This window comes from Haliaeetus albicilla, chromosome 6, assembly GCF_947461875.1.
Source record: "Haliaeetus albicilla chromosome 6, bHalAlb1.1, whole genome shotgun sequence".
In the NCBI taxonomy this organism is placed as follows: domain Eukaryota; kingdom Metazoa; phylum Chordata; class Aves; order Accipitriformes; family Accipitridae; genus Haliaeetus; species Haliaeetus albicilla.
The window spans coordinates 47,512,081-47,537,699 of record NC_091488.1 but is presented as its reverse complement, the minus strand read 5'-3'; the positions used below and the strand labels follow the sequence as shown (position 1 = coordinate 47,537,699).

Genomic DNA, 25,619 nt, shown 5'->3' with positions numbered 1-25,619 from the left:
AATGCAACCCTATGTAAACCGTTTTCCAGACTCTACACTAAGGAGAGAATGTGAAAGTCCCAAACCCTCTGTGCAGACAAGAACTTGTCCATTTGCCATTAATGCTAGTCCTGAGGGAGGAAAAAGTATTCTTTCAGTTCTCCCAATCTGCAAGAGGTGTCAGGATGTGTGTAACAAGCCCATACTTGTTTGTGTCTTATACCTTCTGAATCATGATGGTAAAGGGTCCGAGCATCTGGAAGCCTCGTGCGAAGTACATGACATTGCACCACCCTAGCACCAGGGCAAAGGACATGGGCACCACCTCACCAGTTGTGCTGGTGAGACGCATCACCATGGTTACTAGAATCATGCAAGCATATGTGATGCTGCAAAGGAAGAAGAGACAGTGAAAAAAGTTCAGTAAAGGAATCTTACCCTCCTTTTTGTTTTCTTTTCAAAAATTCCAAGACAGGCATATATAGCCACCAGCCCCATAGACAGAGACCTCTCAGCACTGTCAACTCTACCTGTCCACTCACCTGGTTTCCTACACACCAGTTGAGCCAGTGAGAGAAATAAATCAAGATAAGGAGTACTCTAGAAGAACGGAGAAAGTGACTCATCTGGCAAAAGACAGCAGTGGGGAAAGTGAGAGGCAATATATTTATTAGACTTAAAAAGTGGTGTACTTACACAATGATGTGGAAAGGCCCTCCCAGGATGGTTTGTCCGAAGTATTTTGCTGCTCCAACTCTAAGGATATCTGGGATCTAAGAGAGACATCCTATTGACTTTAGGACTCAGACAGATTCCATTATACGATTAAATGTCATGGTAACCACCAATATTCACAGGATCTTGGGGCCAGCTGCATCTGCTTTGTTTGCTGGTTCACAGTTTGATTTCTATATTTTAGAAACAGAATGATTGGGCCCATCTCACGATGTGATAGAGATTGCTAGAAAATCTAAGAACGCTTGGGCAGACTGAGAGACTTTGGTATGTGGCAGAGAGGTGTTGCAGCACAGACCTGTGAGCCTGAAGTTCATACAGATTACTGAGAAGAGACCAGACAAACAGCTGAGCCTCAGAAAGGAAGACAAAAAATACCTGCTTGGGGAATCAAAGGCATTTCTTATAATTCTCACTGTGTTAGTTGTAGTGTAGCCCCAGAATCCTGACCAAACACAGGAAGAAGGACCTGTCCTTCTGGAACATATATGGGGAGAGAGAAAGCTGTTCACAAGCCCTGTTTTATTTCAGTTCTCCCTGGCATCGTCCTTTGAGTTTTCTCATATAAAAGTTTCAGTCTTCTATTTCATATTATAATAAAATCAAGTGGGGGATGTATTTGTTTTAATTTAAAGAACTTTTGGGGTTTTTTTTTTGGAGAGTTCATAGTAAGGAGAACACCTAAACATGTCCACCTCAGAACTCTGGTTGAGTAAGGCTCCTGTTATAGGTCCACAGAGTCACTGATCTCCAATTAAATATAAACTTTTCTGTGTACACACAGAAATTACTTCACCCAGCACCCCTAAACACATGAGTATTTAGGGGTCCTGGGTGAAGAATCTCATGCAACAGCTGGGATTCAGCTGGACCTACAGATGGTGCGAATGGGAACTGTGGCATTACCCTGCAGATAGTATTTGAGTGCAGCCAGTCCTTCTAATTGCTCCTTCCACACCTGGACTCTTACTAGTACATTGTCACAGTCTATTTCATCCAACAGATACTGTTGACAGTGTCTATTGCCACAGGTGTATATCAAAACACTTAGACTAAGCAAATAACCCCTACCAAGTTGCGAGTACAAACTCATGTTTGTCTAGGAAGTAAAACCTGTCTTGATGAAACTCGCAACTATACAACTCACTGTTTCTCCTACCTCAAGGATCAAAATTACTGCAGCTCCAATGACTGTGATCAGCTCCCCCACCAGCCTCAGTTCATCCTCATATGTCACATATGATTCCTGGAAAAAAAAAAATAACAAACGGAAAAAAGTGAATGGAAATGAAAATTAAATTTTAAAGGGAGTGAATTAAATTTTAAAGGGAGTGAAAGGAAATTAAAAAAGAGGATGGGGGAAAAGAAGGCCCACTGTTAAGGTAATAAACATGACTAGGCCTGACAAGGCCACAGGAACCAGCTCAGCCCCAGCAGCGGAGAACACAGCATACCCCATGTTCCTCACTGACAAAGGTCAGCTGGCAGAAAGAGAGGAGGACAGCTACAGTAGCTGGGAACTGGGAAATACTTGGACTTTCCAGTTAAGTAGGTTACATGAGAATTGCCCAATGCTGCCTATGAGGCTCTGACTCCTATAGACACAGTACCTGCAGCATTTTCTGGACATAGATTGTATTGTCTCTGCTGCTTGTTTTGTTGCCTATTCGGGGTTTCAGAGGTCGGTAGACACAGCACATAGTGAAGCAGACCATGTAGAGTATATAGAATAAAGCCAGGAAACAGAAATAGGGACGGCCATACATATTCCACTTCAGGCTCACCAGCTCCTTCACAGGTGTTAGGTCCAAGATCTGCCGTGCCTGAGAAAGATAGAAAGAAGGAATTAATTGCCATAAAGGCATTTGTTTATAAACATTCACACTGTTTCCTGGGAGAACGTCAACATGCTATTCTCACCTACTCTATTGAGCATTTGGAAGCTGAATTTATATTGCAAAAATGGAATGCTCAAGTGGGTTTGGATTTGCTCAGTTTGCCAGTAAAGAGCTTTGGAAAAAAACAGTAAAACATATCCTGCAGAGAACAGCTTTTGAGTACCAGTGAGAAGCACAAGAAAAGCATGTTAGATACTGGAATAAGTTTGTTGTCTGTGTAGGCCTAGACATGTATAAACACTTGAGATAGACCTATGATCTAGATCCATGAATGCTAATATATGAGGATGTGTTACAGAAAATAAAAAATACTATTTAAAATAGCATTTGATATCATCCTTTATGAAAGATCCCATTATCTTTTACAAGGCTATATGCAGAGTACAAGATATATACATATTAAGGTTGGGCTAACTTTACAGTGTCAGAAAGTTTATTTACCCTATGAACTCTAGGGATTCAAACACGTACAAAACTACTTCTACTCATGAATTGCCTTTTACTGTAACTGGAATGAATTTTGAAGAATATTTTCTGTTAAGCAAGACAACACAGTGCACTCTGCAGCAAACAGATACTCTCCTCTGTGCAAAATATACATTATTAGAACACAGAACTGAAAATAAGATAATTTGGATTCTATTTTCAGCTACAGAAAAAAGTTTGTGCAACCTTGCAAAATTCGCTTAGATTTTTTTCTCCAAATTGGAGTTCTGCATTTATACATGTAAGTTAACATTGGTTTCAACAGCTATTTCTATCAACTTTGGTAGTTTTTGTAGAACTCTTCATCTGTAGGAAACATATCAAAAGGTCCTTTAGATGATTAGCTCTCTTTGAAAAACTGACACTGATATTACCTTGATTTAGCAGGTAATTTCCAAAGCTCCTTAATTTCTGTCTAAATGCAGCCTGTTAATGGACTGGATTTTCAAGTTTTTGCCATTAAGCTATGATGATAAAACCTGCACTATAACCCCAGTGAGATATACTATGAAAAAAGCCAGGCTCCTTCAACTTACTTCCTTTAGATTATTTATATCATATTCAATGTTTTGGCCCTTCTTTTTAGAATCTCAGTGGTGCAGCTCAAATAGAAGACCACAGACATTTTCAGGAATAAACAGAAGCTTCAGTGAGCATCTTGCACGCATGAAAAACAGTGCTGCTGCATGCCTTGAGCTTGTGTTTCTGTCAAAGATCTGCATATATCCACACATACTGAGTAGCTGAGGAATTCTATACAAAAAGAAAGCTTCATCATAAAAGTTGAGACCATTGTTTTAGAAGTGACAAAGAGGGTCTATAAAAATTAAGAACAGAAGAGTTATGAGCACTGGAGGGAAGAATCCTCTCCTATCATACAATTCCATTTCAAAAACTAACAGGAAGAATACAGAAATTTTCTTAAGTGCCCTCATGGTTGATCTGGTTGATTTGCACACATGCATATAAAGGACAAAGAAAAGAGAGAGATGTTATAGGGAAAAAAAATTCAACATATTTTCCTCTGTTGAACATTGCTCATCTATGCCTCTGAGTGAATCTCTTGATTTGCTGCTAGGATGACAACTATAAAACTTGGAAAGATCAATGTCACTCTGCTCTTTTTAACTGTTTTCCCAGAACAAGATGAAATTGCAACTACATGAAATGTCTAATAAATGTCATTACTTCTTCCTACAAACTTTGCCTCATCTATGTCCCTAGAGTATCACTACTGCCAGTAACCCCATCACATAACTTTAGGCACTTAAAGGAGGTATCTTCATTAGTGATGCGGTTATCCCAAGATTTTTCTCCTTGTAGGCAATAGGGTCCCACAGATTGCCATTCAGCTCACCTAAGATCTAAACTGCTCTCTGGAGATACTTAGTTACTTGCGTTTCTCTATCATCCACATGTAAAATGTAGGGAATCTGTATTCCTTAATTAGACACTTCAGTTGGAGAAAAAAATGAGATGGGATGAATCTAGGCCAAGTGCACTTCTTTAGCTTAATTTGTCCAATGTGAACACACAATATTGTGTGCAAAAAAGTAATCATTCTCAAGCCCACCCAAAACTAGATGCTCTGCTTAGTAAACTAGTCTGTGAGGAAAGAATGAAACACATGGGAAAGATGTTAATTTTAGTATTTAGTGCACTATTGGGATGTATTCAACAACATAGTGACAAGAGCACTATGCTGATATGAATAAGATGTAAGACAGAATATTAGGGTCTTTTCATACTGAGTTCTTTTGAAAAATTTGGCCTGTGATTCCCTACTGGTCATAAAATACACAGAGTCCCACTGTGAGGAAGTATGTTCCACAGAAATGACAAATGTTATTTTCAAAGTAGGTGGATGATGCCGACTCAGGTTATCATGGCCTCCAAGATCTGTGGTAGTTGAAGAACTAGATCTCTACTTTGGAATCAAATGGATCACCCTAAAGTATTTTCAAAACAAATTTTCTTTTTCATTCAGTTATAAGCCATATTCTGTTAAAATGAAAGTAAAACAAAGGTACTTTGTTTACTGGCACCTGCAAGCCCAGAAAATCAGCATGTAGTCTTTTTGTGTTTTTCTGTCATCTCATAACTGTTTTGGGTCCATTCCCAATCTGGAAGAAATCAGTATAGCTGAATTGAAGCTATAATTGTACTGGTTTCCCACAGTTGAAAAGTGAGCCTGTAGTCCCTCATCTGTCTTCCCTATGTGGAAGTGTAATTTCTATTGATGTAAGTAGAATATGTAAATACTTAGTCCAGAAATAGGACTAGGGCTGGTATGTTTATGAAGGATCAAAGTTTGCTTTGTAGGTCAAGGGGCTTGATCTACTCCAGAGATAGGCAAAGGCAGTTGGATTCAGCTACTTTAAGACAGTCAGTGTTATTTCATTTGCAGTTTCTCTACCTATGAAAAAGGGAAGAATTTATTTGACCATTCTCATAGAACATATGCAGGGTTCACATGAGCAATAAGCTACTTTTCCAAGAATCCTTTCTGAGGTTGCCAACCAAGTGCCAAAATGTCAACAAGGCCTTTTCTGTAAAAGGGAAACAAAGGTATATATATAATTGATTGGAAATTATCCTCAGTTCTGATGACATCTTGAGGGTAAAACAGAAAACTAAGAACTAAAATTTATGTGATAAATCTTTGAAATGTTTTTGTTGTTTGTAGGAACATAGAACTGAGGATGACAGAATATTCTTGTTAGTACAGCAATACAAGTCTTTTGTATCAGAATATTTAGGATAAGAAAATTGGAACATTTTTCCAGAAGAGACTAGTACTTGTCATCTATATCAAGCCTTCACCTTCTGCTAGAAGACTGACACTTAAAGCACAAGTAGGACAAACAGGGTATACTTTACACCTTGCTTATGAATTTGACCCACAAACTTTATTAAATGCTTCTAGACCTACTTCCTATTGTAATATTTAGGGGACCACTGAAATAAACAAGGAGAAGTAAGTCAAATTGGCATAAGTGGGTTACTTTAAAGGAAAACTTCTTATTGCACTATAGATGTTTTCCTTCTCTTGCTACATTGCCCTGCTTCCTCTAAGTCAGCCAAAGACAGATTGCACGAAGTGCAAGGAATACATATGTTTCAGTAAATGGACATGACTAACAGAACTCTTGAATGGCCTAAGAAATATCCTGAAGGATCAAAACTAAGTGAGAGGTAATGAACCTAGCTAGATAGCCTGAGGTGTTCTGTTTTCTGCAGAAGTCAGTATCCTAGAATTCTTTGCACAGGAGAGTAAATTTCATTTGCAAAAGGATGATGTAAGCTTGAAGCTTACTATAATCTCCCTGTAGTTTAGTTCCCTTCTATTTTTTCCACTTTTCATCCACTTAAGGGTCAGAAAAATATATCTCAGTACCTACTTGTGCATGTATTCCCCTTAACACAAGAGGAACCTGCTTCTGATTGGAGCCTAAAGATGCTCCTCTGGTCCAATACTGGACTGGGAGGGTATGATAGGATGGGGTGACCACATAGCATTCTTCTGGAGGAGACAGCAAACATTTTGGGCCAAACATATATGAAATGCAAAAAAGAACTACTAGTTATGCATGCAAAAATTGCAATTGTTCATATTTAAGAGCATTCTAGAAAATAAAAATCATAATATCTCATGGTATTTGGGGACATCTTGTCCTCTGAAATTAGGAATCTTAGATCTGCATGCACTACATGTTTTGGGATAAGATAAGAGGCACAATATTCTGCTTTCTTTAAAATTATGGTTTAGTCTTCTGGACAACTTCTAAGGGTGTTCTATTTTTTTACATAGACTGCTTTCCCTTGAATTTCCATATGTACCACCACACATAGAAATTTAGAGGATTTTCAATAAAAGCAAATGAGACTTTCACAGACTTCCCTCACACTGTGCAAAGCTCTCCAGTAGCTGAAACTTCTGTTAGAGAAGTTTGACTAAAATTTTGATAGATGGAAATAATACAGGATGGGTAGAATTGTGGTAATTAAAGTGTCTGCCAATTCATTTCCTGTCCTATTAGGATTATTTAAGGTGATTACAACTGATAGGGTACTGTACCTTTAAAGACTTAAGGAGATCTGCCTATGGTTGCCATTACACTCTGCTATTTTTATCTCAGTGATCCCTTTATAAATTTTTGAGCCTACAGCAGAGATAATTCGCCCGCTTTGAGTCATAACCTGGAGTAGCAATGTCATTAAGTAAAGGAAATAATAATGAGTGGTTTTAAAATGCACTCCAGTTTAGTATTTCTGAACATAGCCGTGTCTCACAGGGACATTGTGGGAGTTAATCAGTATCAGTTATAGAAAGCTACTTGCTAGAGCTACTCTAGAGGTACTTGTCACTGATATCTTTGAGCCTGGTGAAAGAGAGACAACCCTTTACTGAATCACACAATGTCATTTGCTGTAGCTTGCTCATATTAAGTTCTTTCAGTCATCTGCAAGTTTCACACCTCAGAAGAAACTGTATATAAAGCATCAGATGTAGCCCAAACATTAGTAAGCTGCTACATTTCACATATTCCCTGCAGCACACAGTACAAAGTCCTTGCTCTATGCATAATATAAAAGAGCTTGAACCTTCAAACTCATAATTCTTTTTATAATCACCATGGTCTGCATATAGAAAGCATGTGGTGCCCACAGTACCTCTCTCTTCTTGCTTGAGACAATGAGCTCAAGGAAGGACTGATCTTCAGCCCAGGAGTCAATCTCTGTGAGATCATAGAGCACAGTGGTCAAGGGGCCAAAGGACCAGAGATTGTGCTTCCGCTTCTGCATAAGGTGTTGAAACATCTGAAGAGAAAAGGGGGTCAAGGATATCACAAGCTTTCCAGTATACAGTGTATTTGCAATGAGAACAAATAAAGTTGTTAAAAACCCTTAATTACAATGTATTTTCCTTGTTGTGGTTCTCATATCTCTCAGGGACAATTACAGCAGGTTAATAAGTGGAAGAACCTTTTCTGATTCCCATTTGATTATTAGCTCATGCTTGAGGTAAGGGATGAGTGATTTTTACTCAAATTCTAATCAAACTCCTGAAGTTATTTGACACAGTTATACATTTTGACAACAGATTTCATAGGGAATAAGTTAATTAGAAAAAATCCTTTTATACTCTTCTAAAAGTTATCAGGAAAGTTATCAGGAAAGAGGTGTGGCAAGGGAAATGATCCTGTCTTTTCTAGATCTACAGAAGAAACACTAACCACCTTTGCCTTTTTGTTAAGGGAAAGGATGAGAGTTTACATTAAATATTGACTTCTTGTCTATGAATAACTGTCTGTGGATACCTGAGGAAGTTTCCCCTTGTGTCACACTTAAGGTAGTGAAATCTAGACAACAAAAATAATTTCAGGCAGACTTCCAAAAAAATTACTGGGGCTGGATATTTCTGTTAATACCTGTTTAACTCAAAATACTTAAAAAATTGGGTCAAAAGATCTATTCTTTAAGAACTTGTTTCTTTCATTAGGATAAAGAAATTTCTTATAAAGGGTTTTCTGGTCCTACATGAGACTTATAAAAAAAAAAAGGACTTGTTATCTATCTTCTACCCACTAAGAATATGCACAAACTCCCTTGGTCTGCATGATGTTATTTCAAGTTCTCCATTTCTCTTCTATATGGAGGCAACTGTGTCACACAAACTCACCACAGTGTTACCCTCAACTCCAGCCAGTTTGAATGGAGTAAGCCCCTCATTGTTAGGAATCAACTCAAGTGAACCTGGTGCCTCTTTGTTCCTGTCATAGGAAAGTATCAGGCTGTACATGTGGCAGGCAAACGTCTTATTAGGTTGGAGAACCAGGATGTGAAGAACAGTGTTACCTATGAAGGAAGCAGACCAGATAAAGTATGTGGAATAGCCCAGCCCTGTGCAAAGACTGGCAATTGACTAATGGCTTTCATTTTCCTCACATCCCACGGCTGTTTGTAATGAGAGAAAAATATGTGCATGCACAGATGACAGTCTGATTTAAAGCATCCAGATCCACCGTATGCAATTCACTAGGCCACACAGCACATACCCAGATAATCTTGAGCTCTAATATCAGCTCCATTTTCAATGAGCAACTGTACAATTTCCTCATTTCCCACACAGGCAGCAAATGATAAAACATGTTCCCCTGCAAAGAAAGGAATGGGGAGAAACAACATTAAGACCCCAGTAGGCAGGAGAGGTTGAAGCGTGCTGAAGGAAAGCTATCTATGCTATGAAGCCAGAGATATGAAAGGAAAAGTTACTTCAGGTAACCTGTAAATTTCCTGCCCCACTCCTCATCCTACTCAGAAAGGAAGAAAAAGGCCTGCCCCCCCCCAACACTAAAAGGAAGAAGTATTCTTTTGGGGACATTATCTAAATAAGGAAGTTGACAAGTAAGTTGCAGTATATGCTGCTAGGAAGAAGTAAATTATAATTTTTATAAAATGTATATTTTTTTGCATACATGCAGATATATAAAATGTGTATGATTTACATATTTATGTAGTATTTACATACTCAGATGTATCCTACTGTCTGCTAAAAGGTGTGTGACTGATGACACCTAGAGACACTCAGAGATAAGCCTCTGCTTATCCGGTTTAGATGGATACTAAACCAAGCCTCCCTTATGTTCCCTCATCACTCTGCTGGTTCCCTCCCATAGCAGCAAGGGAAGAAGACAAGACTGTACCAAAATAGAGAAGGTTCTGGGAGCTGCGCCTGAAGAAGTGTCCAGTAGCCTGTGCTGTGCAGGCATTGGCCCCTCTCTTGAGTAAAGCCTTCACCAAAGTGATGTTCTGGTTCACAGCTGCAATGTGGAGAGCTGTCTGCCCTGTAAGACACAGAAATAAAACCTCACCTTCCAAGAAAGCAACTTCAGGCTGATAAGTAGCCTGCAGTTCACATTTCAGTCATGGTACATCAAAGTTTTTTGGGACTGCATCCATAGCTGCTATGTGATTTATCTTTGAAGTTATCCCTGTTGTGTGCAGAGGGTTGGACTACTGATTTTCCAGAGGTCCCACTCTACAAAAATCTTTTTATGAATTCATGAAAACTGACTTTACAACCTCGCAAAAAATCCAACAGGATGCACTTTCTGGATTTTTTCTGGGAGAAACCAAGATATGCCACACTCTTCGAGGAAGCATGCTGAAAGCTGTGTGACTGACTATGCTTTCCTTCATGGGACATGAAGATCACGTCAAGACAAAGCTCCCAAAGACGACTTGATCTAATCCTTCAAACTAGGTAATAGAATTTTTAAACCCCCCTCATTATTATTTTAGTGGTTTCAAGATTCTGTCTGGTATTCCTGTGTAGTCAATCAGAACCATTCTTTAAAAACCTGGCTTAGAGTCTAGACTCAAAAGCAGTGGCCACATTTGTTTTCAATTCCTATTCTTTGTCAACCAAAGAACTATTTTTTTCTCCTTTCAGAGGAGATCAGGTAGGTTACCCCTTTGTTACACATGAGTATGCCAGAAAGCAAACTGTACATATCTTTGCAATCCCACTACAGCCAACAGGCCCACCTGTGGTTAAGGGTTTATCAGTTGCGCATCTGCTTGTTTGCACATGTGTGTACTTGGGTTTAATATAATTCCACCTTCCACAAATGGTCAGGAGCCATTTATGTGTTGGTTTTGCTACGTAACAGTTTAGCAATATATTGAACCAGGAACAGTATAAGCCACTTTCCTCAATGTACAGGTAGTACTTCCTCTCTCCCCCTGCAGAGAACCCTGCCCATCCTCATTCCATGAGTTGTTACCTTCATAGAGTTCTGATGTCATCCTCTCATTGACAAGCTCAGGAGCTGCTTCCATCAGAGTCACTGCCGCCTCCATGTTATCATACAAAGCAGCTACGTGAAGGGCAGTCTCCCCCACTGCACCTAGAAAGAGTAGGAGAAGCATGTGAGTCGTCTAGACATTCAACTACATGGGACAAAAGCAGAAGTGGATTTATTGGGGTAGAGAATTACAGGAGTGCTAGGTCCCCCCTTAAGTACTGCCAGGTGCCATCTCATCATATGACATGGTAACAGCCACATAACTGCATAGACTCTGTCCTTCACTCCATCAAAATCTGAAAGCTGAACAGAGACTTCAGGTGTTCGTAAGTGACAGCAGACTCGGGTGTGGACTGAATCAACACACAGCCCTTCCACTGACCACCTTTCACAGTAAACCACCTCCTTCAGTCCCCCTAGAAAAATGGGCCCATTCAAGCTGTAAACCTCTGATCATCACCATTCCCTTAGGGTTTGATGAGCTGTCCAAGTCAGAAAACTCACTTTGCTGCAAAGCTGCTGACACAGAGTTAAGTAGTTTGAGTCTGCTAATGCAAATGTTTTAGAAAACAAACATACTACTCTTCTCCTTGTAGCAGACTCTTGCCTTCCACAGAAAACCATCTGTCACAAATAATAAAGTTACCTCTCTGATAAATATCACATGTTCCATCAGTGAGAAGCTTCCTAATGGCTGGGAGGTTGTTCTCTTTGGCAGCCTGGAGGAGTGGGGATTCCCAGATCCTGTAGTCAAGAAAAAGCAGCTGATAAGGAACACAGTTAAACACATGGTGCCTCCCTCCAGAGCTAGCATGGCCTTTGCTTGAGACGGTATGTATCTTCAACACTTCCACTGAAAAATGAGTAATGCACAGCTATCATCTGAATTACTCCCATAAAGGATGGAAAAGTATAAACAAGAATTCCCCCTGTGTTGTAGCAACACTTCCTATGGTATAATTAAAAGAAAGAGCTCTGAAATGTAGTTCCTCACCATATAAGTTTATGATGAAAAATTTGAAAGCTTAGCTATGCTATTTTTTTCTCTAATGCTGAGAAAATTGAGGAAATTGTTGAGAACAGAAATGTATGCCTGTACTGGGAAAGAGCATGCCATCCATCAAACAAGTTCCAGACTGAATGGTTCACTTAAAGCTGAAGAGTGCCTTTGCATATGCAATGAGGCTCTGGGTTATTTCAGTATATCCTTTGGGGCTGATGAAGAATTTACAAGTACAGTCACCAAACTTCACTACAGCAAGGTCCTTTCATGCAAACAGCAGGTCAAGGGAGGTGATCCTCCCCATCCTACTCAGCTCTGGTAAGGCCATACCTAGAGTCTGTGTCCAGTTCTAGGATCCTCAGTACAAAAGACATATGGAGCTACTGGAGAGAGTTCAGCAAAGGGCCACAAAGACGGATTCGTAGTTTCAGCCCAGCTGGTAACAAAGCACCTGGCAGCCGCTAGCTCACTGCCCCCCCACCCCAGCCCACGTGGAACGAGGAGAAAATATAACGGCAGGCTCGTGGGTCGAGACAAGGACAGGGAGGGATCACTCCCCACAGGTCACGGCAAAAGACAGGCTCAACTTGGAGAAGAAACAAAATCAATTTAACTTACTACCAATCAAAACAAAACACGGATATTGGGAAGTAAAACCCAACCTGAGAACACCTTCCCCCCAGTCCTCCCACCTTCCCGGCTCAACTCCACTCCCAGTTCTCTCCACGTCCTCCCTCCAGTGGCACAGGGGGACGGGAAATAGGGATTGGGGTCGGTTCCTCACACCTTGCCTCTGCCGCTCCTTCCTCCTCCGGGGGAGGAGGACTCCGCGCTCGGCCCCTGCTTCGCCATGGGGTCCGTCCCTCCCTCCCATGGGAGACAGCCCTTCACGAACTTCTCCAGCGTGAGTCCCTTCCGCGGGCTGCAGTTCCTCACAAACTGCTCCAGCGTGGGTCCCTTCCACAGGGTGCAGTCCTTCAGTCACAGACTGCTCCAGCGCGGGAGTCGCGGCCATTTTGGGGGACATCCGCTCCCCCGCTCCCCTCCATGGGCTGGGGGGGACACACACAGCCTGCCGCCTCCCGGCGGGCTGCGGGGGCATCCCCTCCTCCCCGCTCCTGCTGCTGCTCCTCCTTCACTGACCTCGGTATCCACAGAGAAGTTCCTCTCACATTCCAATCCCCTGACTCACTGGGGGTTCCCCTCTTAAATCTGTTCTCCCACAGGTGTTACCACTGTCACTGAGGGGCTCGGCCTGGGCCAGAGGCCGGGCCGGCTGGGAGGCGGGGGAGCTTCGAGCAGCTTCTGACAGGAGCCGGCCCTGCGGCCCCCTCCCCGCTACCAAAAAAACCCCGCGCCACACAAACCCAAAACAGATGTTTATGGGACTAGAGCATCTCTCATATGAAGAAAGGCTGAGAGAACTGGGACTGTCTAGCCTGGAGAAGAGAAGGCTCGGGCGGGGTTCTTCTCAATGTGTATAAGTACCTGAAGGGAGGGTGCAAAGAGTTACCTGTAATGCCTGTTTGCTCAGCATCCAAATGAGCTTTGCCAATGTTCAAAATAATGAGTGGGCCACCCAAAAATCACAAAATATAGAACTAAATCTACTAATTTGGGGTAAATATTTCTGTTATCCGTGAACATTTTCAGATTTACCTTTTAGTTCATGAAAAGTGGTTTGGAGTAGGGTTTTTTTATTTTTGTTTTTATACAAATAAAGAATTCAAAGTAGCCCAAGTTCAGGAGCTAAAGATTTAAGGGGAAGAAAGACCCTCAAACCCAAAGAAACAGCTTACATCTCATGAATTTTCAGTATAAAACAGAAGGAGATTCCTCTCTCCAAATAGGATAAATTCAGTTTTAGATCTCTGTTCAGATACAAATGTTGTGCTTTTATCTCACCTCTGCTTTCTTGTAGTACAGATGTTTAATTTGTTCTTAATTATCTAGCATGGCTCAGGTCAAGCTGTAATGTGTGATGTGGAATAAGTCTAAGGAACACAGTAGAACAATGACAAATTCAACCTGATATGAAAAAGGAGAACATCAGCCCTCATTTTCCTACCAGCCCCAGTCTGTCCTTTTACTACAATCTAACAGCTGCCAATAGACTGGATGTTAGTCTCACGCGCACACACACACACACACACACACACACAAAAAAGCACGTGGGACAAATACATTAGTTAAACCATATACCTGGAGATATATTCAATGCTTTTTCCTTGTGATGTCCCAGATTTCTTCCTTGTATTCTGATATTATTTAGTTACAAGATTTTCAGGATACAGTTTATAGGGCAAATACTATATAAAGCAATAGGTGTTTTGCACTAAGTGATAACACTGATGTTGGAATATATTATTAATATAACTCTATTATAATAAAGCCAGAAGAAAACCCACATCAGAGAAAGAGAGAGAATATAAATGGCCCATTGCACAAAATGTTTTCTCAGAACTTGTGCTTATTAGGTATAGAATAATTTAACAATAAAACTGTAGGAAAACAGGCAACATAGATTCTGTGGCTTATAGAAATATGTATTTATTGCTTTATGAACTTTTGTCTTTTATGCTTTATTGTCTTTTATGAACAATAGAACCTTGAACCAAAAAAAAAAAAAAATTACTTGATATGCCATTATCTCTGGATTTAATCCACCTGAAATGTGCAAGTTCTGCACACCTTTGTAGCAGAAAATACTGACACACTTGAGAGAACTTGGAGGATAAAGCAAAACAAAGAGAAGTATCAGAATTACACAGATAAATAGGAATCATTTGAATAAGTGTAAATTAATGGGCATGGGCTACAGGTAATAAAAGCATAACCGAACATTACATTTATCATTCCATAAAAGGAGCATTTCCCATCACCAGCAGCACCCCATTATCTAAGTTACTAGAAACTAGACTAGAAAAATGCTGAAGAACAGAGGAGAAATAAAAACATTCGGAATGTAATGAACCATGCTGAACAAACTAGGGAGCCATTCTGAGATATTTTTATGTGTCCTTCAAACTCTTAGCCTTGCTGCTTTGAGAAGTATTCCTTCTTTAGCTTACTCATGCCTCAGTTGCGTTAGTTGCTAATTACAAGATGATTTGATGAGAACATTGCATCTAGGATCAGACAAATAGGAATAAAATAGAGAGGCACTCTGAGCAAAAGTTGTAAGATTCAGTATCAGTGAAACAAGCTTGCATCTGTGCCATTATTTTGGCTGAGAAGGAATCAGTGTTCCTGGACAATGTTAAGTTTCAGAGGCAGGAAGTGGGAAGGAGGTGCGGTGTCAATAGTATAAACAATGCTACAATTAATATGTTGATGCTTTACTGGGTAGGCCTTTATCCCTCAAATGACCTCAGAGAGGAGGAAGGATTGGGCAAGAGACCATGTGGGAGGAAACAAACACAATACCTTTCTCACAAAATTCTCTAAAGCCCTTGTAAACAACTAATTAAATTACAAGCCTGCTAAGACACCTAATAACTACTATACTCAGCTTTCAGAAATTTAGGGCAAAATTGTCAAACCTTTCTACTTATTGTAGGAATGTCCAACTGGACTTGAAGAATCAGAGATCCCAGGCCAAACAGCAAGCTGGTGAAGATCCCAGAAGTGTTGGCAAATGTCATGGCATGCTGCCTCTGATGCCTGAAAGGTCTGTGACTTACATGTTTATACTATATGCTTTTACTCTCATTTAATTTTCTGTCCCATAATTGGGGAAACATTTTACTCTCATTTAAAATGTACCATTATAATTATCAACTCATTTTTAATACATTACAGCAATGTGCTGAGCATATAAATGTCAAGTACTAGGTGAGCCAAATTCACTAATATAAAAAATAAAACAAAGTCACCTCAATCTAGAACCTTCAAAACATTTTAATTTCTTCCTGGCCCATCAAACACAGCATGAATTTCACATTTTACAACTCTACTTTCTGTGTGTCAAGCCAGCAGCAGGTAAAATCTGTAACTTAGTCTCTTAACAGAGCTGCCTACAGTAGATGCTTAGTTTCCATAAAGTACCATTGTGTGGAGAGGGTGGCTTTCAGAAAATGATTCAGCAGAGACCTGCTTAGACACTCTGAGAAGACAATTCAGCAATTCTAAGTTAAGATCCTGTTCTAAATCAATGTCTTCATCAGCTATGGAGTCAAGGGACACTAAGCTCTTAATTTAGCCAGCTAAGTTAGGTCTTTAGCACTAGGCAGTACTGATGTTGCCTTATAGGATCAGTTTAGGATAAGCATAGCTACATGGCTAACCAGTAGTTTGACAGACAATGAAAACCACAACAGTATCCACCTGGAAGTGCTCCTGGGTCTTCTTACTGAGCTAAGGAATGTAGCTGTGTTGAGGCACTTAGGAAGCCTTGATCATGCATTACTATCAGTCAGTTTTCTTAACAGATGATTCAATTATATGCTCAGGAAGCTGTTTTTCAATGTAGGTGAGGACAAAATCAGGAACACCCGAAAATCCATTGTGAAACAGAGAAGATAGAATGTAGGTCAGATTCTGACTGAGGGAGTCACGTAAAATAGTTTTAAACAAGGTTAAGGATTTCACAAGCATTTTCTGCTGGTAATATGTTGGATTTATATTGGATTTACAGCTTCTTAAGCACTTCTTTTGGAGTGCATCCTGCTCATTACACTTATGAAGAGATAAAGAATGCAAGGACAAGTCCATAAGCCTTAACTCTTTTATAAAAAGAAGAATTTGGATTTATAGGTTTATTCTTTTAAAACAAGGAAATATGTTAAATATATGAACTGTCTGGACAGCAACCAATCTGAAGCTTCTTTTTTAAGACTGAGCTCAGCAGAGGTGCAAAGGAGCATCTCTTTCTCTTCTTTCCTTCCCTTAGATTCTACTACTTGAGTCATTCACTGTATGGAATTTTCCTATTGTTTGCTCTATTTTAAGTTTGGCATCTGCTAGTGTCATGCTTTATCCTCATAACTATGTCAGTTACTGAGGTTCTAAAGCAATTCTTTCTAACTGAGCTATAAATTCATCAGCAGGGTATTATTTCAGCTTTCTTTTCTTTCCCTGTTGTGGTGCTCAGAATATCCGTACTCAATACTTCATCCAGAAATTGCCAAAGGAGATTCTCCATTCCTTCTCCTAGTACGTTTATGTAAATGTATGCAAGACTGCAGGACAGTAGAAGAGTGCTCAGAGGAAGCTAACCAGCCAGCAAGAGGATCAATGCAATCATCTAACAAGATGCTAAAGAATTAGTTAGGAAGTAATAGCACAAAGTGAAAAGGAGACAGATAACAGGGGCTTGGACAATCAACAGGGCCAACAAATTTCTTCAGCATCGACAGCAAGACTCAGCAAATTAACTGGAACGTCTTGTGCATGTATGTCAAAGCCCCTTCAGTTTACAGTAAACAGAGCTTCTCTGGAAATAAATTAAACAGGTTACTAATTGCCGATGCTACCAGACAAAAAACAGGGAAGTCTTATCTGTTCAGATATTTAGCTATCTACCACACTAAGCAATAGAAATCTTGCTCAGTCACTTCCAGCAGGGCAATCTCCTTGCATTAATCTCCTGTTCTTAATTCTGCATCTGAGACCATCCTAAGAATAATCTCATGCTAGAACTGGATTAACACTTCAGCAGATGTTATTCTTTATTATCACTGAGTTATTCATAAAACAAATTTGTTCTCTGAAGCATAACCTCATCCTGCATCAAAACTTCCAACTCTCTCCAGTAGGGCTTTTCTTGCACATTTATTCTAGGTTGTGTTCCTCACCCTGTGTCTAATTAGTTTTCTGTAACAACTTTTTAATTTGAGGTGTTTTTTTCTCAGAGCACAGTTTTCATGTTTACTTCTTCACAAGGAAAGCTATAGCCAAGTTTAAGGCGGCAAATAGCTTCCTAAATCTGTGAGCCTAAGCTACATCTCAGGCACTGAGGTCAGATGTGTGTACATGCATTGTTGGGGAAATGTCAGTTCTGGAGGACCTTTGCACTTGTGAAATTAAGGAGGGTTGTTTTCCATTATTAGACTCAAAACTTCATTAGGATGATGTAACAGCATAAGGAAAGACCAGAAATGCTACCAGTGATGCCTTTGACTTTATTTTACATGCAGCAGCAGAGTTTCCAACAGGATGTTCTTTGCATCTTGACTACTCGGAAGCACTGTTATTGAAACATATTACAAATGAAGTGGTGGAAATGGGAGCTGGCATCTTTATTTCACTGTCACCTTTGGGAGCAAAGGAACCAATTAATACTGAGAGGCGTTGTGGATTTTAAGACAAGACAGTCCTACATTAATTTGTGCACTGAAAACTCAGTAATGTTGTTTAGACAAATGAACAGCAAAACTATGGTGACATCTCTCATTCACTACCAGCTTGAGAAAGATTTGTTTTCAGTATAAGCAAAGCACTTCGCTAACATGTCTGTGAGACTAAAAAGTCACAAAAAAATTTGGAAACTAAAGGGGATATAAAGTTTTTATTGCAACATGTTTGGAATGACCATAGCTGTCTGCAAGTTATGCAAATTGTCCCAAGCACCTCTAATGCATTATTTCTCATACCACAGATTTCTATAGTTAATTAGTGTGTAAAAATGCTTTGTTTTGTGGTTAGGGTTTTTTTTTTAAATGTACCACACAAGTTAAATATTTTATTGTCATTAGAATAATTAAGCCTTAAAGCATCCCACAAAGGCCAGGTGATACCACTAATCCCTAAGCAGCAGCTGTGAAAGAGAAAAGACACACAGAAGATAGATTATTTATCAATCAAAGTTATAGAGGCAGGAAATAGCAGAAAGAAAAATATTACATAATTGTCCTGGATCCATGTACTCATTTGCGCTGCTTTCTGATTTATTTTTTAGTTATTTTTTTATGAACAGTGCAAATCTCATACGGTGGAATTTCTAAAATTACATGCTAGGGAGATTTTGTTCACATCTCCTTAGAACCTCTTACACTGAAATCCGGACTAAGAAAAATAAATCAAGCAATGGCTTTCATAATTTCTGGAAGATCTATTAGACTGTGACAGGCATGTGATTCCTCTTCACCTCTATCAGGACTGAATTTTCATAAGTATTCATCTCTTTGTTCCCCATGATTATGAACTATGTTGGATTTTTATGTTCATATGCTCCAATGTATGTAGATCCCAGAGTTTACTTCCAAAGATAGTTCTAGAAAGGACATATGAGATGTGACCACTGTCCCTGGGACTCCACAGGCTGTTTAAGAAGGAGAGTCTTGGATAGAAAGAAACCAGCAGAGTAAGGCAAAATAAATTCAAAGTCCTTTTTAATATTAGGAGATTGTATCACATTTCCTGAACTTGGATGGCCCTCTGGGAAATGTTATACAGTGCAGGATTAAGCCAAAGAAATCCCTCACTGTAGATAATGCTGAGATCAACTGCCAATAAGATTCAAAGAACCATTACACATGAAGAAAGAGATTGAACAGCAATTCCAGTGAAGGTGAGAACTACCAAAACAGTTAGCTTTCAGATATTATCATCACCAGCTGTAGGACAGGAAAAAGCATTGTTCTTCTCTTGCAGACTTCCTGTGTGCAGTCACAGCATACTAGTTAAATAGTAATATAGTTACCACTGGCTTTCAATAAGATAATAGCAGAATTTAATTGCTACTCATTGCTGTATGTCTTCCAGCACCATTAACACTAAGAAGAATTCAAGCTGAAGCCACAACACTGCAATTCCACACAACAAAAATGACAGGATCAAGTAAAAGCCCTCTTGGCTTACAACAGTTTTTCCACAAAAGCAAAAGTTTTATAAGAGTAGCTCTTATATACAAGTCACCACAAAAGGTTTTCCTCTTGTGTTTTTCTATCTGTCCATAATTAAGAATATGAAAGCAATAAAACTGATTCCAATCCTCTGCAAAATGTTAATTTTCTTTCTCCTCAAACTCTAAGCATCTCTGGGGACAAGAAAGGAAAGGAAAGAGTAGGACAATAAGCGGGAGAAATGGTCCTGTCCCTCTTCAGGAAAAGAGTATCCACATGTTGGCACCACATAATTTCTGACCAAATAGCAGAAGGCGAATTTATGTTAGTTGAAAGCTGTGGGAAACATATAGACCTAAAGTGGAAGGGAACAGTTGTGTCCCCATGCAACCCTGATTTCACAGATAATGATATCATATGCACTACATGTGTTGTTACACAGTTTTATAAAGAAACCGAGAAATGTTAGTTTTGGGGACCACTGGGGTTGCACTATAGCGATCTAAGAGAGTTTATGAAGAAGGGTTTATATGCCTAACAGTTTTTCTGTTTTCCCTAATCAGTAGCAACACACAAGATGTTCATGGGCCTGCAACACATGACTAATGAGGATTGTCAAGCAAACAGAAGGTTGAACAGGAATCTAATAGCAGCCTATGTGAAAGGGAGCAACAAAAAAGGAAGGGACCAAACCCTTCTTGTTAACAGCAGATGGGAAAACAAGGGGCTACAGCATCAAATGATGATTTTGGAGGTTCAGATTGAACATTTGGAAAAAAAAGTTTTTCACTAGGAGGTTACTACAACACTGTAACAGGTACCTAAAGATACGGTGGAATCTCTGTCCTGGATGGCTTTCAAGACTGAGCTAGAAAAAGCCAAAGCAATGTGATCTATTGCTGGCAATAGTCCAGCTTCAAGTGGGAGATTAGTTAGAGACATTCAGAGGTCCCTTCCACATCTCTGTGACTTTAAAATGTGAAGATAATGTTATAGTTATAAAAATATTTTTGCACACATTCATTTGGATATTGATGAATCTGCCAAGAACTTATTTCTCAGTTACCTGTGATGCTTCTCATGAACATCCCAAAATGTAAACACTTCAGCATTCTATGGAGACACTATTGTTCCCACTGTCCCTCCCATTTTAAGTGTATTTAAGTCCTACTGCTCTAAAGTAAAATAGAACAGGTTTTTGTTATTTGGTCAGAAGTTAGATGATGGTATATGTAAGTTCTTTCCCTAAAGACAGATATGTACATTTGTCTCTCTTAAGGTACTATTCTACTCATCTCTATACATATATGTGTGTATACATACATATGTAGAGAGAGAGAAAGAGAGATTTTGTCCCACATAGCCACCTTTTTGTTCCCAGAGATGTTCAGAGTTTTGTGAGGAAAGAAAAAACAAATTTTACAAAGGACTGGAAGCAATTTGTTAATTGAGTACTGCAGTGTTTGTGCATGCAGAAATGACAAGGAACAATGAAAAACAGATTCAGCTGGGTTTCCATGAATACTCCTGCATTCCTGTGTGTGGAGGGAGCAACCCTGCACAGCAGTAACAAACAGCCTTGATTCAGTATTTACCTGTGAAGACACAGGCAATCTTCGTGATAATGTTAAGGTCTAAGAGGAGTCACTGTACATGTTGACCCCGGCGCCATGGTGGTGAGAAACAGCAGTCCGACCCAGGAAGTGACTGACCACCAGAATGTGGAACAACATTAAGTTCACTCTATCCTACAGTAAGGGCAACATTTAGAGAGACAGAAAGCAGAATCTTTGCAAAAAAGCCATTATTTCAGCTGACTGCAGCATATACGTCACACACCCCCTTAATTAAAAAAAAAAAAACAAACCAGTCCCTCACGCATTTTCTTGTGAGCTTTACCAATGAAGCAGGAAAGACAAGAGTATACGTTATTAATTTGTGACTGAAGTCCAACACTCAAGGTAATTCAATTGTGAGCTAGTAAACCCACCTGTGAAAGCAGATAAGATTGGAACTCCAGAAGCATTCCACCTTGAAAGAAGAAATCTGATAGAGAAAAGTGCTCCAGGGTTGTTTAAAGTTTATCTACTGGCAGAAAAGCCTGAGGGAAAAGAGTGAGAATCAGCTACAAGGGGAGAGCAGCAGAAGAAAAGGAAGACAAGAAGGCTGAAATGCACTGTACCTTTTCTGCTGGAGTAAGTAGATTTCATCCAGATGTTTATCCCAGGATTTTTTGCCTTGCAACTTCTGACTCAGTCCATTCCAGATCCGGAAATAGAAGGGCTTGCTATTCCCAAATAAAGGTACCCCCATAGCACGTCCCTTTTTCTCTCTTGCCTAGCTGCCTGAAAGCCAGCAATCCCACTTTGAAAAAAGTCAGGGAAGGCTTACTACAGGTCACCACTCCTCCGCCCCCAGTCACTTACAGAGGAGACTGTCCGTCAGCTGCATCAGCTGATCAAAGTACATGTAAAAAACACAAAATAAAATCACTTGTCCCTAGCAGACCATACCTTGAGCCTCATCGAGTACTTAGTTTCCAAAATAGCCCAACCCAAAGGTGTGTCTGATTTAGAAGTAGCTCACCAGCAGCTTACCCCTCACAAGGACCCTATACAGCACTGAAGAATTCATACAGCATCAATGTCCTAAGCTTCTAGTATTTCATTTCTGACGTCTAGAATTTAGAAGTAATCATCCTTCGTATGTATCTCTGAATTCCTCTGGAAAGCAACATGTAAGCAATTTTGAAATAGACAGCTGACAAGTCAGGCAAAACACCTTTTAGGTGAGTGAACATGTGGGAACGTGCCCTAAAAGACACTGCTCTCTGGGAAGGTAGTATAGAGGAGGACACACCTCCCACTCCAACTATCTGCAAATCCCATTAAAGAAATTATCATTATAGACTCCACCTTCTCTATGTCAACGAAAATCACTTTACTTCACAAGTTAGAAGACTTTCTGTAGATTAATGTGTAAACTTTGCATATTTCATTTTCCTTTAATGTTCTACAATCTCTCATTATTTCTTCACATTTCTTCACATTTCTTCCAGAAAAGCTTATTTAGGAAAGGGATGAAAATTTCTATTTAACAAAAACTAGGTTTTGGTGTAGAAAGACATCATCAAGGTCATGTGGGGGGTGTCTGCAAAGCAGTAGACAAAATATCAAAATAAAGAAAGGAAACATCCTTCTTCTTGTGAAGAAGCTGGAAGCTATGTGGGAGAAAAAAAAAAAAAAGAAGGAAAGGAAAGGAAAGGAAAGGAAAGGAAAGGAAAGGGAAGGGAAGGAAAGAAAAGAAAAGAAAAGAAAAGAGAAAAGAAAAGCTCCTAGTTTCTAATCTTCTTCCCCTAAAGACTTGTCCTAATATTCTTGCATCTCGAATCAACAGAAATGTCCCTTCCTTCTTACTCCTGCTGTAGCAGAAAAGGATTCTGTTCAGGATGTCTGGACCTAGGCAGAATCAGTGTGTAAGGGAGAAAAGCGTGTAAAGCAATGGGGCTGAGTCATCTCTTTGAAACTCCTGGTTTATTTAGAGGTTGCTTAGACTTACCAAACCAAGATTCACATCCAAACTTCTGTAAACTCATGATGTATCCTATCCTATAAAAATGTAAATTGCCACACAGAAAAAACGCTTTAAGGCAAACTTGAGGAATCGTATCCTAAAATGTGAGATTCACTGAATTGTCCCATTCTAGGAGGAAGTGTCAAGTTTAACTGTCATAATGGGAAAAATTCATTACTTGCTACATTGAGAGGTTAGAGTGTAACACCAGCCAGATGTTATGAGCAAAGTGTGAAGGGTTTTTAACAATATCAATAATGTATCCCTCCTAACATTCCTGAGGGGGTGAAGCAAGTCCACTCAAGGTATTTGGACACTGAAGTGTTAAGTGCCTATGACAGACAAACACAATCTCTATTTTCCCGGGCTGTTCTCCCAAGCAGAGAATACTTTCTACTGCCTCTCCAAGGACTAAAAGCCCTAGAAGACTGGTATCAGCAGGACAAGCAAGCAGTGACACATTCCTCTCTCTTCTGGGCAGCAGTGCTACTGCCACCCAGGCAGCAGCGCTGAGGTATAAGTCAGTAACAGTCAGACAGCAGGTTGAGGAGAGAGTTCGCAGCCAGCCATGAAGGCAAGAGCTGCAGCAGCCAGGGCAGTTCAAACAACTGCAAACCAGTATCTCAGGTGGACTCCCTACATTCTTGGGGGGGGGGCTCGTTCCAGCTCTTGTTATAGCTTCAGATTGCAGTAAATCTGACTCAATAGTTTTCCTTTGCCCATCTGTATGGATATAAAATCTTAATATTGCAAAAGAGTGTTTTCTTGTAATTCATGATAGAGGTAATTTTCAAAGGTAATAGAATACAGAGGTGAAAGATGGATATGAAATATGTAAGAATATTGCATGGACCAAAGTCTCTTTAGCAGATCATGGTCATACCTCTTAAGCACTGCTGGGCTTGCAGTCTAGCAGGAGGCTATAAACAGTTTTTCAAAAACTAAGAACCTGATAAAGCCTAGTAGTTGAGGGGTGGATTGTAAGTCTGTACAGTTTTGGTGTATGTGGTTTCCCACACACCTTATACTTGCTTTTAGCTCTTTGTATCCCTTTCCACAGCTCCCGAGTCATAATGTGACTCTGGCTCCTAGCCCTCATTCTCAAGGCCTGACTTCAGCTCCTGACATTTTTCTAGCTCTACCTGTTCCTTGTTCCAGGGTCCTACTGCGAATAGGGTCTTTATCCTGGCTGCCAGTGATGCCCTTTCCTGGTGTGTGTCTTGACTTCTCTTGTTTCTGACTTGGGCTGATTCTGACTGACCTGATTCCTGGAATCTCTTGATTCCAGCTTGGCCCTACCTAACAAATATGACCAGGTGGTGAGCAATTGCATTCTGCATCACTTGTTTTGTGTATTCCCATTCTTTTATTATTAATATTAACATTTTATTATTATTATTTTCTTCCTTTTTGTCCTTTTAAACTGTCTTTATCTCAATATGACAGCTGATGTCAAAATCTCCTTATGCACAGTTTCCCTCCTATGTCCATAGGCCATGAGTAGCAATGTAAGCATGAAGAAATACAAAGCACAACCTGGCCAAATGTGTTCCTCACACTACAGTGTCTACAACACAAAATCAGGAGCAGACTGGCAATGATAGGATGATGTTAGTTCTGTGCAGTTCAGTCACCTCATGGTTCTAGGGGATCTATCAATATTGCATATGATACAGTTAGGATGTGCTCCCCTGTATAAATAAGCCAGTATGTGGAAATACTTCAGCAACAACCAAGAAATTCCTATTTTCACATACCTGCTACAAATACAAGGTAACAAGGGTACAACCTTTGCCACTGTGGATTGTGATCTTGCCAGAGACACTACACTTTTTTGTAGTGCATTGCATTTCTTTTAGGTCAGCCTAGATTAAAAAAACCCAAACAAACCATAAATCTGAATAGCTGGGTATGAATGAACTGACTTTTGGTGACCCTGGAATTTTGGTGACCCTGGAATTTAAATTAGCCTTTTCCAGCAACATACCTGAAAATGAAAAATTATTACAGAAAAATCATAGAAGGTGGCTACAGGAAAATTTTCTACATAGTCTCCAATTTTCTCTTCATCCCAGCCACTTCTTCGGTTCCTTCTTTCTTTCAAACATAAATCAAAATGGCTATTACCTGGCCTATTATAAAAGTAATTTCAGTGCTAATGTAGAGACAGACATAATTTGCACAGTACATGGCATGGATTCCTTTCCTTCTGAATGGCTCTGACCCTTACATTCCATGTTCTCACAAAACTCCTGTTAACCTTCCTGGAAATTTTGAGTGCTGAAGGTATGTAGGATTGAATCCAATGTGCTTATCTGGTGACAAATCAGGATGGAAGTGCATATTCTTT

General features: G+C 39.8%; 1 protein-coding gene across 2 annotated transcripts in view; it reads right to left on the bottom strand.

The window, feature by feature from the left end:
• The window catches only part of LOC104310479 (transient receptor potential cation channel subfamily V member 6), a 29,802-nt gene extending 7,224 nt beyond the window's left edge, over positions 1 to 22,578 (bottom strand). The window contains exons 1-11 of one of the 2 annotated variants that reach the window (XM_069786086.1): positions 21,879 to 22,578; positions 11,556 to 11,653; positions 10,889 to 11,011; positions 9,806 to 9,946; positions 9,158 to 9,256; positions 8,782 to 8,957; positions 7,773 to 7,919; positions 2,325 to 2,537; positions 1,874 to 1,960; positions 676 to 752; positions 203 to 368 (exon numbers count right to left, since the gene is read on the bottom strand). In XM_069786086.1, the coding sequence (XP_069642187.1) occupies positions 203 to 368; positions 676 to 752; positions 1,874 to 1,960; positions 2,325 to 2,537; positions 7,773 to 7,919; positions 8,782 to 8,957; positions 9,158 to 9,256; positions 9,806 to 9,946; positions 10,889 to 11,011; positions 11,556 to 11,653; positions 21,879 to 22,009 (1,458 nt within the window). In that variant the 5' untranslated portion in view covers positions 22,010 to 22,578. Of the gene's footprint in view, positions 1 to 202; positions 369 to 675; positions 753 to 1,873; positions 1,961 to 2,324; positions 2,538 to 7,772; positions 7,920 to 8,781; positions 8,958 to 9,157; positions 9,257 to 9,805; positions 9,947 to 10,888; positions 11,012 to 11,555; positions 11,743 to 21,878 lie in introns of those variants that run through there. The other variant, XM_009924442.2, reaches the window with a different exon arrangement.
• Between the last annotated feature and the right edge of the window lie 3,041 nt (positions 22,579 to 25,619).